The sequence below is a fragment of the Cucumis sativus genome, chromosome 1, assembly GCF_000004075.3.
Source record: "Cucumis sativus cultivar 9930 chromosome 1, Cucumber_9930_V3, whole genome shotgun sequence".
NCBI lineage: Eukaryota > Viridiplantae > Streptophyta > Magnoliopsida > Cucurbitales > Cucurbitaceae > Cucumis > Cucumis sativus.
In genome coordinates, this window is record NC_026655.2 from 480,567 (window position 1) to 492,612 (window position 12,046).

Here is a 12,046-nt window from a genome sequence, read left to right on the forward strand (position 1 = left end):
CGCCATACCTAGCCGCTCTAAAAGTTTAACCATTTCTCTATTGTCAAATTCCACACAAAATAGCAACAAAATAAACATGTCACAGAACTCTGCCCCTACCCCGAAAGGGAGAGTTCAAGACTACCTCCTCAATCATAGAAAAATAATCTTTGCTACAAGCTAAATCAATCACAAACAAGCTTAGCCCCAAGTCCAAAGGAAATAAGAGAGCTGGCAACACACAGAAAATGATCAAGATCCACGTCATATTGCCAAGAAAGAATACACCATTCCATGCACAACACACAGGAAGAAAGTTGATGGAAACAATCCAAGTGTTCACACTCACACGTCACAGCATAACATTTCATTGATTAAATGAAATTACAAAAAAAGGGATTCTACATGTGCTCACATGCAAAACTTATCAAGTTTTATATGGTTGTGCTAACACGATGGATCGGCTTAAGAGGAAGTTGCCTTCGCTCGTTGGTCCTTTCTGTTGTCTTCTCCATCAGAAAGCAAAGGAAGACATGGGAAAAGAACTTAACTTTTTTGATATGTTAATCCATCACAAGACTTTAAAAACCAACTCAACCATAGGAAAGGGATCTAATAAAATCCTAAAGAATGACTCAGAAGAAAAGTCCTCCAAAGGATTTAACCTACAAACACAAACAACCCTTCTCCCAATCCTAAAGTCAAAACCCTCCACCCAAGGAGGTGATCATCAACAAATTGAAGGTGTAAAAGATACAAATTCTCCAAATCCCACATCAAAACCTTAACCACACCCAACAAGAGGCTCACAATATCAATAGCAAGAAGAGAAGAGGCCCTTGACATCTAAAGTAATATCATCGCCAAAAGCATATCATGCATTCATCCTTCCACCACAATATACTCGATCCTACCCAAACATCTCACCAACATCTAGGCTAGGCCACTTTGACAAAAGTGCTCACTCCTCGTCAACTCCACCCTTACTCTTCCTATGTGAGTATACCATGAGGTTCAAGAATTTATCACAACCGTCCAATTACTTTTCTTTTATTAGTGTCTAAGTCTACTTGCATGTACCTTGACTATTCTCACAGGAAAACTTTCTAGCCCAACTATATTTTTTCTCCACACTCGTGGATAATAAATTCTAAGTACATAGCCTTCACAACTTGAAATCATTCTCTCTAAACATTTTACTAATATATTGACCCTAGTGGTCACGAGGCAAACCCATGGTGATCTCAAGCATCCAAATAATTAACATTAAGGAAAAAGAAAACACCTGGTGTTTTGACAGTACAATACTCCTCTTGGGATCAAATAGGATAGCATTTATTAAATGCAAAATAAAGTAGTTATGGATAGAAAAATAATAATAATAGTAAGGGTAATTATTGTAAATGGCTAACTACTGAAAATATTTATAAAAGATAGCAAAATTTCATATCATATTAATGATAGGTTCTAATAGACACTGTAGTGTTCATTTAGAACACAGCAAATATGGCATGCAAGTGAATGTGTAATTGATGGACATCAAAAAATTAGAATTGAAGGATAAGGGCAGTACTCTCCCAAGTTAGCACTGATTACTCCCGACTCCCGCCATTTTTGTTCTTCTCTCTGTATATCATCTATTCTATGTCGTCTCTTGTATTGCTTGTAGAACTCCCACAGATGTTCAATATCACGATGACGATCTATAGATGCCCCATCCTTCTTTGCAAGTTTTTGCTGCAATAGATATCATGTCACTAAAGTTTTACTTTCCAGTTTAAACTGATTAAAATAATTCAATTAAATACCAAAAATGTAACTAGATTATAACATTTACATTATAATTAAGACTGCTTACGAAAATGGACATTTGAATCAGATTACATTATACCTTAATAACAGACATTAATCCGGTCTTGAACTGAAGAACACCTCTACCATCGCTGTTAGGATCCAAGTTTTGAGCCATTCTGTATGCCTGCTCACACACTAAAATAGGAAAATACAGATTTAATAGCATGCACGTACTGAAAAATCTATCCCTTGGCCATGGCTTTTCAATGAGTTGAGCAAAAAAAAAATTAGAGAAACTTGTTTCATTGCAAAAGTCTAATGTATCAAAAAGAAACTACTACCTACAGTTGGCTAGTTAAATCGTCAAAATTCAAAAATAAAAAATTCAAAATTTTCACATCATCACTTGTTCCATGTCAATTGATACTACGGACTTGAAGTACAAACTTCTAATAGATTAAAACAATATTAAAAGATGAAAGCTACAAAACTTATAAACTCCGCTTTATATCTGGATAACTGATTGGCATAACAATACACCATTCCCACCCACTCCGTCATTTACTAAGACATGTGCAAGTCCTTCAAATGCCTCATATACACGGTTCAAAACTGAAAAAAGGCAAATGATAAAACATTTCTATGCATAAATGTGAGAGATGGAGATCATTAACAGAAGCCATAGATAGATGAAATCAGACTTCGTAAGGTACCCAACTCAATGCCCATGATGAAGTTCATAACAACAAAAAAACAAAACACACACACACACACAGAAGAAGGAAATGGATTTGAAATGCTTACAAATCCTAGCAACAGTGGAGTCCTCCGCTTGGATTTCATCTGCAGCCAGCAAAATAGCATCAATGTTGGTAGTTTTTCCAAGAGAAGGTGGCACGGCTCCAACAATCCCACTGGGAGTCCTCCCATGGCCTTGCCCTGCATTTCTAAGCTGCTCTCTCTTCAAAGTCGCACGCACTAGTCTCTCCCAATTATCATTCACTCTCGCCATGATTCCCGGCGCTAAATCGACGGCCGATAACGCCGATAACGCCGATAAACCACTTCACCTTCAAAGGTTACGGATCGATTTCAGCTGAAAATCAAAAACGAAAAGACGAAATTCCAGATTACAGACATTAAAGCATAGCAACGAAGAGGGTAACTCACGAAGAAATACAATTAAAACGCGGAGGAAAGAAGACAGTGGAACAAAAAGTAACAACGTTTTCGCTTTTGGGTGGCGCCATATGAAATTACTCAGTTACCCTCACTCGTTTTTTATTGGTCTCTTCAATCGACGTTTGAGTCCGCCCGTCGTGGGAAACCAGCGGTTGCCTTCGCCCGTTATCGCATCTTTGGTTCTTTCTTTTCCTTACGCGCTCTCTGATTTTTCTTTTTCGTATTTTTCTTCACTTTTTTTTATTGTTTTTAAAATTAATAATTAATATCTTCCTTGACTTAGTACATAAGTATTTGAAAACTTTCGTGACCATATGGCGTGTAAAGTGAAAATAGTGACAATATTCATTTTCTTATGCAATTTGTGTTTTACTCTATTTTAATTCTTGTATTTTTTTTCCCCTCTAAGATGATGGTTACGATAATTTTTTAAATACCACCGAGTATTGAAATAAACCTTAATGTTATTGGTGCACTTCATCCCATAGGTGTTGCTTCGCACTTGCCTTAGTTGTTGCTCGTGTACTGGTGGCTTGCTTTTCAAAGAATAATCTACTTGATACATAAATCTTAGTTATTTTGTACATCTATCGTTTCTACGCTTTGTTGATAGTTTTATGTAAACTTGTAGATTTTTATCTGTAATGCTTATTGATTAGTTGTAAACTCATGTTGTGAGTAAAATGTGACGTGTTTGTAAACATGATATGAGGTGTTTGAACTGTTTACGAAAAACTTATGTGTTTAGTTGTTTTTCAATGTTACCGGTCATATTTCAATGAAATGCATTTACTGTTTTAATTAATAAGTTCCATGACATCGGTATTGAAAGCATATGATTTGAGAATGACTTCGATAGTTATGATGTGATTGATTAGATTATCCACGACTCTTATGACTCTCTTGTTCTTGCTGCAATTCAAGTGGTCCATCAAGCTCTTCAAGACCCTTGTGGTGATTAGAGGTGTGGAACATATCATTCATTGTTTCGAGCATGGACCTCATTAAGTCATCATCATGTTTTTGTTGAGTCAGACTGTGCTGAAATCATTAGTGTTTCAGTACGTAAGAGTTGGAATTTGTTTGGTTTTGTTGAAGAGATCGATGCTTTGACATTTACTATGCTTGTCTCATCCTTTAGTCGATGTGTCGTTTTGCAAATGAGGTGATCCATTGTTTGTTTGGGTTGTTATATTACATGGGTTGAGGTTATTTTTCCGACCTTGAAATTTTCATTTATAATCAAATTCAAACACAAAAAACATCCTTACATCCTCATATCAAGCATGGTTCAACGATTATCAAACTCAATTTAAAACTTTGATCCCATCATACAAAGTATTTTTTTTTAAATGCAACAAAGTTGTAGTTAAATACTTAAATTTTTGTTATGGGCTGTCTGGCATGGCCCATTTCCACCCTTTCCCGAACGGTGTCGTTTTGTGATAAAAACACTTCTATTTAAATACAAGAGTTTCCCTCTTAATATCCCAAGTTCATATTAGAATTCAGACTTTTCAGATTGAGGAGACTCATCATCATCAGGCTCTTGAGGAATAAAATCACTACAAGGGTTTGTTGTTTCTTCTTTTCCATTTTTAAATTCTATGCATTTTCATTAACAAAGAAGCCAGCGACCAATAAATGACATACAATTTCATGATTTTGTATTTTTAAACCACTATTGACTTCTTTATTGCAAGAATCCACAATTGTCGCAGTAAAATTTTGAGTGTCAAATTACTTTGAAATTCTGGTTCTTGAATTTGGATTGGAGCCCATTGAGCTGAATTCCGATGCTGAATCAAGTTAATGGGTTTTCTTTCCTGTTATCTACTGTGTTTTTAACTGCTGATTAATGTTTAGATGTCAATGTGCATTATCGCTACATGGAAGAAGTTGATTTCAAGGTTGAACGAGGAATCTGAAATTTCAACCCTTGAACTTTATGATTTGTTTTGGATGGAAAACATTAACCTGAATTTTGTTATGATGCATGTTGGTACCAAACCAACCCATTGATGGATGAAAATCGAAAAACTATTGTGGTTTCCTTAGTTTTTTCGTCAATATTCTGTTTATAGTTTCAAAACAAAAGCCCACAAATTCTTCTTGCTGCAGAAACAGAATCCTGAATTCAAGGAAGTCGGTTTCTACAGAAAGGGTGTCAATGCAAGTCAGCAACAGGCAAAGAAAACCCCGCGTTCTTCTTGCTGCTTGTGGGAGTGTTGCGGCATTGAAGTTTAGAACCATATGCCAATGTTTTTCTGAATGGGCCGACGTTCGAGCGGTTGCCACAAGAGCAGCGCTGTTCTTCATCGATCGACAAGCCCTCCCAAAGAACGTCTTTCTTTACATCGACGACGATGATTGGTCCAGTTGGAAGAAAATTGGTGACAATGTCCTTCACATTCATCTTTGCAACTGGGCTGATATTATGGTTATCGCTCCACTCTCGGCAAACACACTTGGAAAGGTTATATTATATGATTGATCATTATTTATACAAGTCTTGCCTTTCAGTCTCTACTTCAAGCTAAACATATAACTTAACTACCCATAACTAAACTTATATTGTAATTAACAGGCAGAGCATCATTGTCACTTGGTGCCCTTTAGTTTTGTGCAGCTTTTGACGGATGTCCCATAGCTCTTCATTTAACTAAAAAATTTATGTTTCGTGCATTAAGAATCTTGGACCAACTTTAATTTTGATGGACTCAACTTCTTAAGTTGGGGCAACTAGATATTGTGCATTTGGCTTGTATTTATTCTGATTCAACTTACTTGACGAACACCCTTTCTGTTTTCTAATCAGAAGTACAAATCTTGGCATTCTTTTTAAATTTCTTCTCCAAATATTTTAGTTTCTTTTACTCTAGGTCCTGGTATGAACATTGGCTATGTAGTTGGTTTGTTATTTAGGTTCTCATGTTTATCTGTCATTACACCAATGGGGTTTTGATCCAAATAAATCTTGTGGTTTAGTAAACTTTATCAATGTCCATGTTTCTTATCAGATCGCGGGAGGATTGTGTGATAATCTATTAACTTGCATAGTACGAGCATGGGACTACACCAAGCCTATATTTGTTGCACCAGCCATGAACGCCTTGATGTGGAATAATTCTTTCACTGAAAGACATCTTGTGCTTGTTGATGATCTTGGAATTACGCTTATACGACCAGTGGCAGATGGAATGGAACGATGCAATGGTGTCATGGCCGAACCAAGCCACATTTATGCAACTGTGGTTCTCTTCATGGAATTACAACGTAAGAAAAACAAAACAGCCCACCAGTAACTGTAAAATCGTGGAAGATGGCCATTTTTTCTTTAAGTTGATTGGCAAATGGGATGATTTGGGTTGCATACAAATTAGAAGCTGCAATAATATATCTGCCCCATCCATCTTGTCAAGCCTTTGTGATTGTGTTCTTCTGGTCTGACTGAGATTGGGATGGGTAGGCTGTAAATGAATTTTGTTTCGTTCACTTTTTTTTTTGTTCTTCCCAATTGTATCATCTCACTTGTGTAATCTTACTTGACATCAAACCATATTTTTACACTAATAAATAGCACTGCTCTCTAATTTCTATCTTCGACGGTTCAAGGCAGCACATACAATTGTGGAATTAATCTAAGAACAGTTCTTGTTTTAAGAAAATTGGAGTTTAAGATCTGTTTTCTTTAATTATGTAATTTTCCATTCTTAACGTTCTATTTCATGTTTAATATGTTTTAGTATAAATTTGAATTTTTTTATTTTTTTTTTACTCTTGTATATGTTTAATCAAATAAATAAAAAATCTCAACACCAAATACACAAAATAATTCAAAGTTCATTGAAAAATTATGGACTAATATAACCTTAAACAAATTAAAAAATCATTATTGTAGTCTTCTAACGACTCTCAAAATTTCAAATTAAATCACCTAATCATTTCATTCAACATTAAACATCACTATTAGGAAAAAGAATACAAAAAAGGATGAAAATAGTTAATTATTTTTCTTATACATTTAACATTTTGGTAGTCCAAAACAAAACATTACTACTTAATACACAAAAAATGGAAAAAAAAAAAAGTGTTTGATCTATTACAATGGAATGCCTCTGTGTCCCCATATACATGCCACCACCACTTCCACTGAACATACCCCTAAAAGTAAAGCCAAAAGAAGAAAAAAGAAAAACCATTTAGTTTCATCCTGCCCCCATTGTTAGTAGATCAAACACATTCCTCCCATCCCCTAATACTTTGTACCTTTTTTGTTCTTCATTTTTTTTTCAAAAAGCCCTTAAGTTAATCTAAACTACAGATATCAACTCTGTATTGGCCGCAGTAGCCGAGACCTGATTTTGCTCTGTAGCCACAACCTTCTTCATCTTCATCAACCATTTCATCAACCTCAAAACGTTGTCGTATAAACTCAAAGCAACGTACACCCCAATCCCACCCACAATCCCATTCGCTATCGAATACGTTAATGGCATCAAAACCATCGTTACAAATGCCGGCACCGATTCCTTCACATTCCCCCATTCTACCTCCTTCACCACCTTCATCATCATCACTCCCACCATCACCAACGACGGCCCAATCGCCCACGGCGGTACACTCGACAACAACGGCGTGAAAAACAACGACATCATAAAACAAAAACTCACCACTATCGCCGTAATCCCCGTCCTCCCTCCTTCTCTTATCCCCGCCGACGATTCAACGTACGTCGCAATCGGCGAAACTCCAAGCAACGTCGCTACTACTGACGAACAACCGTCGACGATATACGCCATGTATTCACCTTCGAATGTCCCTCGTTCGTTCACAAATCCGCCGATTTCCGCCATGGTGTAAAGCGTCCCCGTCGTCGCGAGTACATCGATGTAAAACAGCGTCGCTAGCGCTACCCAAACCTCCGTCGTGTTGAAACCGTTGAAGCTAACAACACCGGCTGTCTTCTCGATTTTGTGAAAGTCCACTACTTTTCTGAAGTAATTGTATCTCTCGTCGCCGAGTGGGCTGTGAGGGAAATACGTCACAGCCGTGCCTCTAAACCATGACACCAAAGTCACGAAAACGATGCCGTATATCATACTCCCTTTTAAATCCTTCATTAGTCCATAGGCCATTATTACAAAGCCAATGGAACCAAGCCAAAACGTTGCGCTTTGCATTTTTCCTCCAAGACATTCTCCCGTCTCTAGATTTGTACGGCTACAGGCCGTGAGTGTAACCAATGTAGCCGAGTCAGGCCCAATTAAGCCCAATCCTTGATGGGCTTGCAAGCCCACAAACGCTATGAAAAGCCCAATCCCAGCAGCGCAAGCGTACCGAACCGAATTAGGTATGAATTTCGCCAGCTTTGCACGAATCCCCAACGCGGAAACAGCAATAAACAGACAAGCTTCAACCAAGAAAACGGCCAACGCGGTTTGGTATTTAATTGGGCCGGATCCATGAAAGCCGACTAAGTTATAGGCCAAGTACGCGTTTGGGCCCATAGCTGGAGCAAGGCCCAAAGGAAGGTTGGCAAGAACTCCCATAGCGAACGAACCAATCATAGCCGATAAGACAGTACCGACCATGAGATCGCTTTTGATTTTCGAAAGGCAGTTTTCGTAGCCGGGATTTGGCTTTAACATGCAATCTGGCGTGGCGGTTCCGTTCACCGGTGCAGAGCAGTCAGCCATTGAACACGTGCCGCCGGAGTCGGTGAGGATATTGGCGTTAACAGTGATGATATAAGCCATTGTGAGAAAAGTGGCTAAACCGGCTCGTAATTCCTTGGTGAAACAGGTATTTCTTGCTTCGAGTTTGAAATATTTACCCACTACACTGCGTGCAATTGCATCGTTTAAAGCTTTCTCCATTTTGTTCCATGAATTTCGAGTTCCGACGCGGCTGCGGCTGTGGCTGCTGCTGCTGCTGCTGCCGCCGCCGCTGTCTCCTCCTCCTCCGCCACCGCCCATAGAAATGTGTCTATGTTGGGGAATGGTGGGTGGTTGAGAGGAGGATGGAGATGAGGAGATTTATATAGAAATATACGTAGAGACTAAGAAGAAAGAGGGTGCGTGGGTCACGCGAGGTTGGGTAAGAGAATTTTAGGCAAAAAGGGGGAATTGGGTAAGGGAGAAGTCTCTTTGGGAATGGAAAAAGGGTTAAAAAGTGTTTTTTAAAAGAAACAGAAGTGTGATGATTGTGAACACTAACACGCTTTTCTTTCTTTGTTATTTATTTCTTTACTTTATATATTATAGTATTTTGGTTTTTTAACCATTTTTAGTTCGACAAATTCATTTAGACATTACCATACATTTTTACATAAATAAGCAATGATAAAAGTCTATTATTTCTATAAATTATATAATCTAAAATTTTGCTAAATAAAAATGCCTTTATTTACATGAAGTCTCTAAATTAAAATTTCATATCAGTTTCTATCCAATTAACTGAATTGTTACGTTAAATTAGTAGATAATAAACGGGTAAATTAGGTAATTTAAATTTATTGGTTTGAGTCTGTGTTTGTTATTTTATTAAAAGAAGATGGCGTAAGAAATTAATGGTGCGGTTACAGTTCCATCATTTTGCTTTATGAGTGCAGTTATAATCCCACTATAGGTTCATTCATTTAATTTATTATGGAAATACAATCATATTCTATACATACATACATATATTATATTTGGTGATAATTTAATACGAGTTTGAAAGTTGACTTCTGACTGAGTTGTAATGCAAGAAGTTGTAATCATGTTCTATGTGGATACCGATACAATACCAATCACTGGATCTTGGAACTACTAAACCCACATCTCCTAATATGCTCACAATCATTCTCATTATATCTATCTATCTATATAATCAAACAATTTGATTGATAGTATAGAATAAAATTTAGTAGGTTACTTAATATGGGTTGAATTTGTAATTAATGTTATTTTGATATTGTCCATAAACATATATATATATATATATATATATATCTTATTTTGGTAGGTAAGTTTTCTTCGACTTTTATGTTTTCTAATACCGCATTAAATGTCCATTTTAGAATTTGAATTTTGATAAGGGATGATATTTATAAAGAAGAAGGATGTGGTTTCGTAAATCTAAATCGGATTATGCACTGAATAAAGACATAAGTAATAATCCAATGTAGATTAAACGTGACAACTTGCATCTCGAACAAAGAAAACAGCAAGAAAAATATCTCTTCTAGTAGAGATTTCCATATAAAAACTTACCGATTACATCAAACCACAACAAATAAAAAAGAAAAACGCATAACTAAACAACAATTCGATTGGAGAAAGAAGAAAAAAAAAACTTAACAAGGATGGTAAATGAATGTCATTAGTTTACATTTTCCTTTTCTCGTTGCAACATGGTACTCTCTTGCAGGAAATATATAACATGGGGTTGAGTATATATATATATATATACACAATTGTTTATTTAATGTGGTAATGTATTGAAGGTGCACATGTACCTGAGATATAACAACGATTAAATGAAAAAACGTTAAGCGACATACCAAAGCTGTCATAGTTTACGGTTGACTATCATGTAATGATAAGTTCCAATTCAAGATGGACTATATTCACATGACTAACATTTTTATTTTGTTTCGAACCCCATTTGATGTTTTAAAAATAAGATTAAATCCCATTTGATGTTTAAAAAATGAAATAAAATAGAGAAAGTAAGATTTAGAAGTAAGGAAAAGGAATTTGATTGTTTGTAGGATAAAGTTGAGTTTTGTTGACCAGAGGGAAGCAATCGATGCGGCTAAATTGGATCCTGAAAAATCCGATGAACCAAATCACTCAAAAAGATTAATTTGGAATATACCAAACAAATCGAATTCTCCAAATCAAAATTAAAATGAAAATTCTTTGAACCATAATTTAATATCAAAAAAGCATATATTATAATAATTATTAATTTAAATTACAATCAACAATGTATCTTTTTTATTATTTAATACAAAATAACTATTATAATCAAATTGCACACATCAAGAGGAATCTTGAGGTGGGTGTCACACAGAAGCATATGTAATGCAAAGGTTGCATTTTCTCAAGGAATAAAATAACATATATTTTATAAATAAAAAACACCAAATAATATAATATTTAAAATTTGAAAAAAGAGAGAGTAAAATTTAGGGTTTTTTTTTCTAAGAAAAAATATATAAACTATTTAAGTTAAATGAGAAGAAAAAAATCACTACATTTACGTTTGATTTTGCCATGAAATGTAAATAGTTTGTCTATTTTACAATTTTTGTTGACAAATTTTCTAAATTTTAAATATTTATGGCACATATGAAAATCATTTGGGGCGAGAGATACAATTTGTTAGACGGTTTGCTTTTGGTGCAGTTTCAGGGTCTATTTCATATATTTTCTATAATGTAAAGATCTCAAAAACTTAAAATTATCTGTAATTGTTAAAATATTCAAATCTCTTTATATTTGTATTTCATATGTCCTTTTAGTTTAAGGATATATAAATAGGATATGGTCGAACTTCTCACGTTAATTTTATAGAAAAATGAACCTTTCAAATTTGTTGAGTTATACTAATGATAATAATATTATTGTATTATAAACTTCGTTTACTTGTTATAAAAGTTAATTATGCTCTAAACTCATGTCATTTCACAATAATACAACCATACCGATTTTGTTTGGTTGAATCGAAATACTCACAAAATGTGAATTGATTATAATGTTAATCTAGGTAAATTAAAATTGGTTGCATCAAAGTGATCTACCACTGAAACATAAAATATATGTACATACATGTATTATTATATTATAAAGTTTTTAAACTATAGAGTTGCGTGTAAGGCTGACTAAATAAAGAAATATATTTGTAAGGTTTGATAGTAAAGTTTTATGTCTCATTAAGTGATGAATGAAGTGCCACGGTGGCTATGGTCAGAAAATTGTATGAATTAATCACTTTAATAATCACATAAAGGTAACAAAGAATAGGTTCAAATTTCAAAGTGTATGAATAAATAAATGTAAACTAAGTTATATATATATATATATATATATATATATATATA

General features: G+C 35.1%; 3 protein-coding genes across 8 annotated transcripts in view; 1 reads left to right on the plus strand and 2 right to left on the minus strand.

Moving 5' to 3' along the window:
* Positions 1-3,082, minus strand: part of LOC101217890 (callose synthase 10) — a 33,230-nt gene extending 30,148 nt beyond the window's left edge. For 2 of the 4 annotated variants that reach the window (XM_011654490.2, XM_031890151.1), the window contains exons 1-3: positions 2,578-2,948; positions 1,871-1,968; positions 1,553-1,716 (exon numbers count right to left, since the gene is read on the minus strand). In XM_011654490.2, the coding sequence (XP_011652792.1) occupies positions 1,553-1,716; positions 1,871-1,968; positions 2,578-2,785 (470 nt within the window). In that variant the 5' untranslated portion in view covers positions 2,786-2,948. Of the gene's footprint in view, positions 1-1,552; positions 1,717-1,870; positions 1,969-2,577 lie in introns of all 4 variants that reach the window. The other 2 variants (XM_031890160.1, XM_031890158.1) reach the window with 2 other exon arrangements.
* A 1,365-nt stretch (positions 3,083-4,447) lies between these two features.
* On the plus strand, positions 4,448-6,556 carry LOC101203462 (probable phosphopantothenoylcysteine decarboxylase). Of its 3 annotated transcripts, none has more exons than XM_011654535.2 (3): positions 4,448-4,528; positions 5,077-5,431; positions 5,976-6,556. In XM_011654535.2, the coding sequence occupies exons 2-3, from the start codon at positions 5,126-5,128 to the stop codon at positions 6,258-6,260; spliced, it is 591 nt and encodes a 196-aa protein (XP_011652837.1). In that variant the 5' UTR covers positions 4,448-4,528; positions 5,077-5,125; the 3' UTR covers positions 6,261-6,556. The 3 variants fall into 3 exon arrangements, with proteins under 3 accessions (XP_011652837.1, XP_031738073.1, XP_031738069.1); XM_031882213.1 differs by having other exon boundaries at positions 4,469-4,528; positions 5,083-5,431; XM_031882209.1 differs by lacking the exon at positions 4,448-4,528 and having other exon boundaries at positions 4,553-5,431.
* Positions 6,557-6,876: 320 nt separating this feature from the next.
* Positions 6,877-9,135, minus strand: LOC101203712 (adenine/guanine permease AZG2). The gene has a single exon (XM_004138212.3). It carries the CDS (start codon positions 8,931-8,933, stop codon positions 7,269-7,271), a length of 1,665 nt encoding a protein of 554 aa, XP_004138260.1. The 5' UTR covers positions 8,934-9,135; the 3' UTR covers positions 6,877-7,268.
* Between the last annotated feature and the right edge of the window lie 2,911 nt (positions 9,136-12,046).

What these genes read in the sequence shown, in the direction of transcription:
- LOC101203712 (XM_004138212.3), bottom strand. Translation starts at nt 8,933, where the DNA reads ATGGGCGGTGGCGGAGGAGGAGGAGACAGCGGCGGCGGCAGCAGCAGC.
- LOC101203462 (XM_011654535.2), top strand. Translation starts at nt 5,126, where the DNA reads ATGCAAGTCAGCAACAGGCAAAGAAAACCCCGCGTTCTTCTTGCTGCT. An exon ending in CGGCAAACACACTTGGAAAG is followed by an intron (nt 5,432 to 5,975) that starts GTTATATTATAT and finishes GTTTCTTATCAG; the next exon opens with ATCGCGGGAGGATTGTGTGA.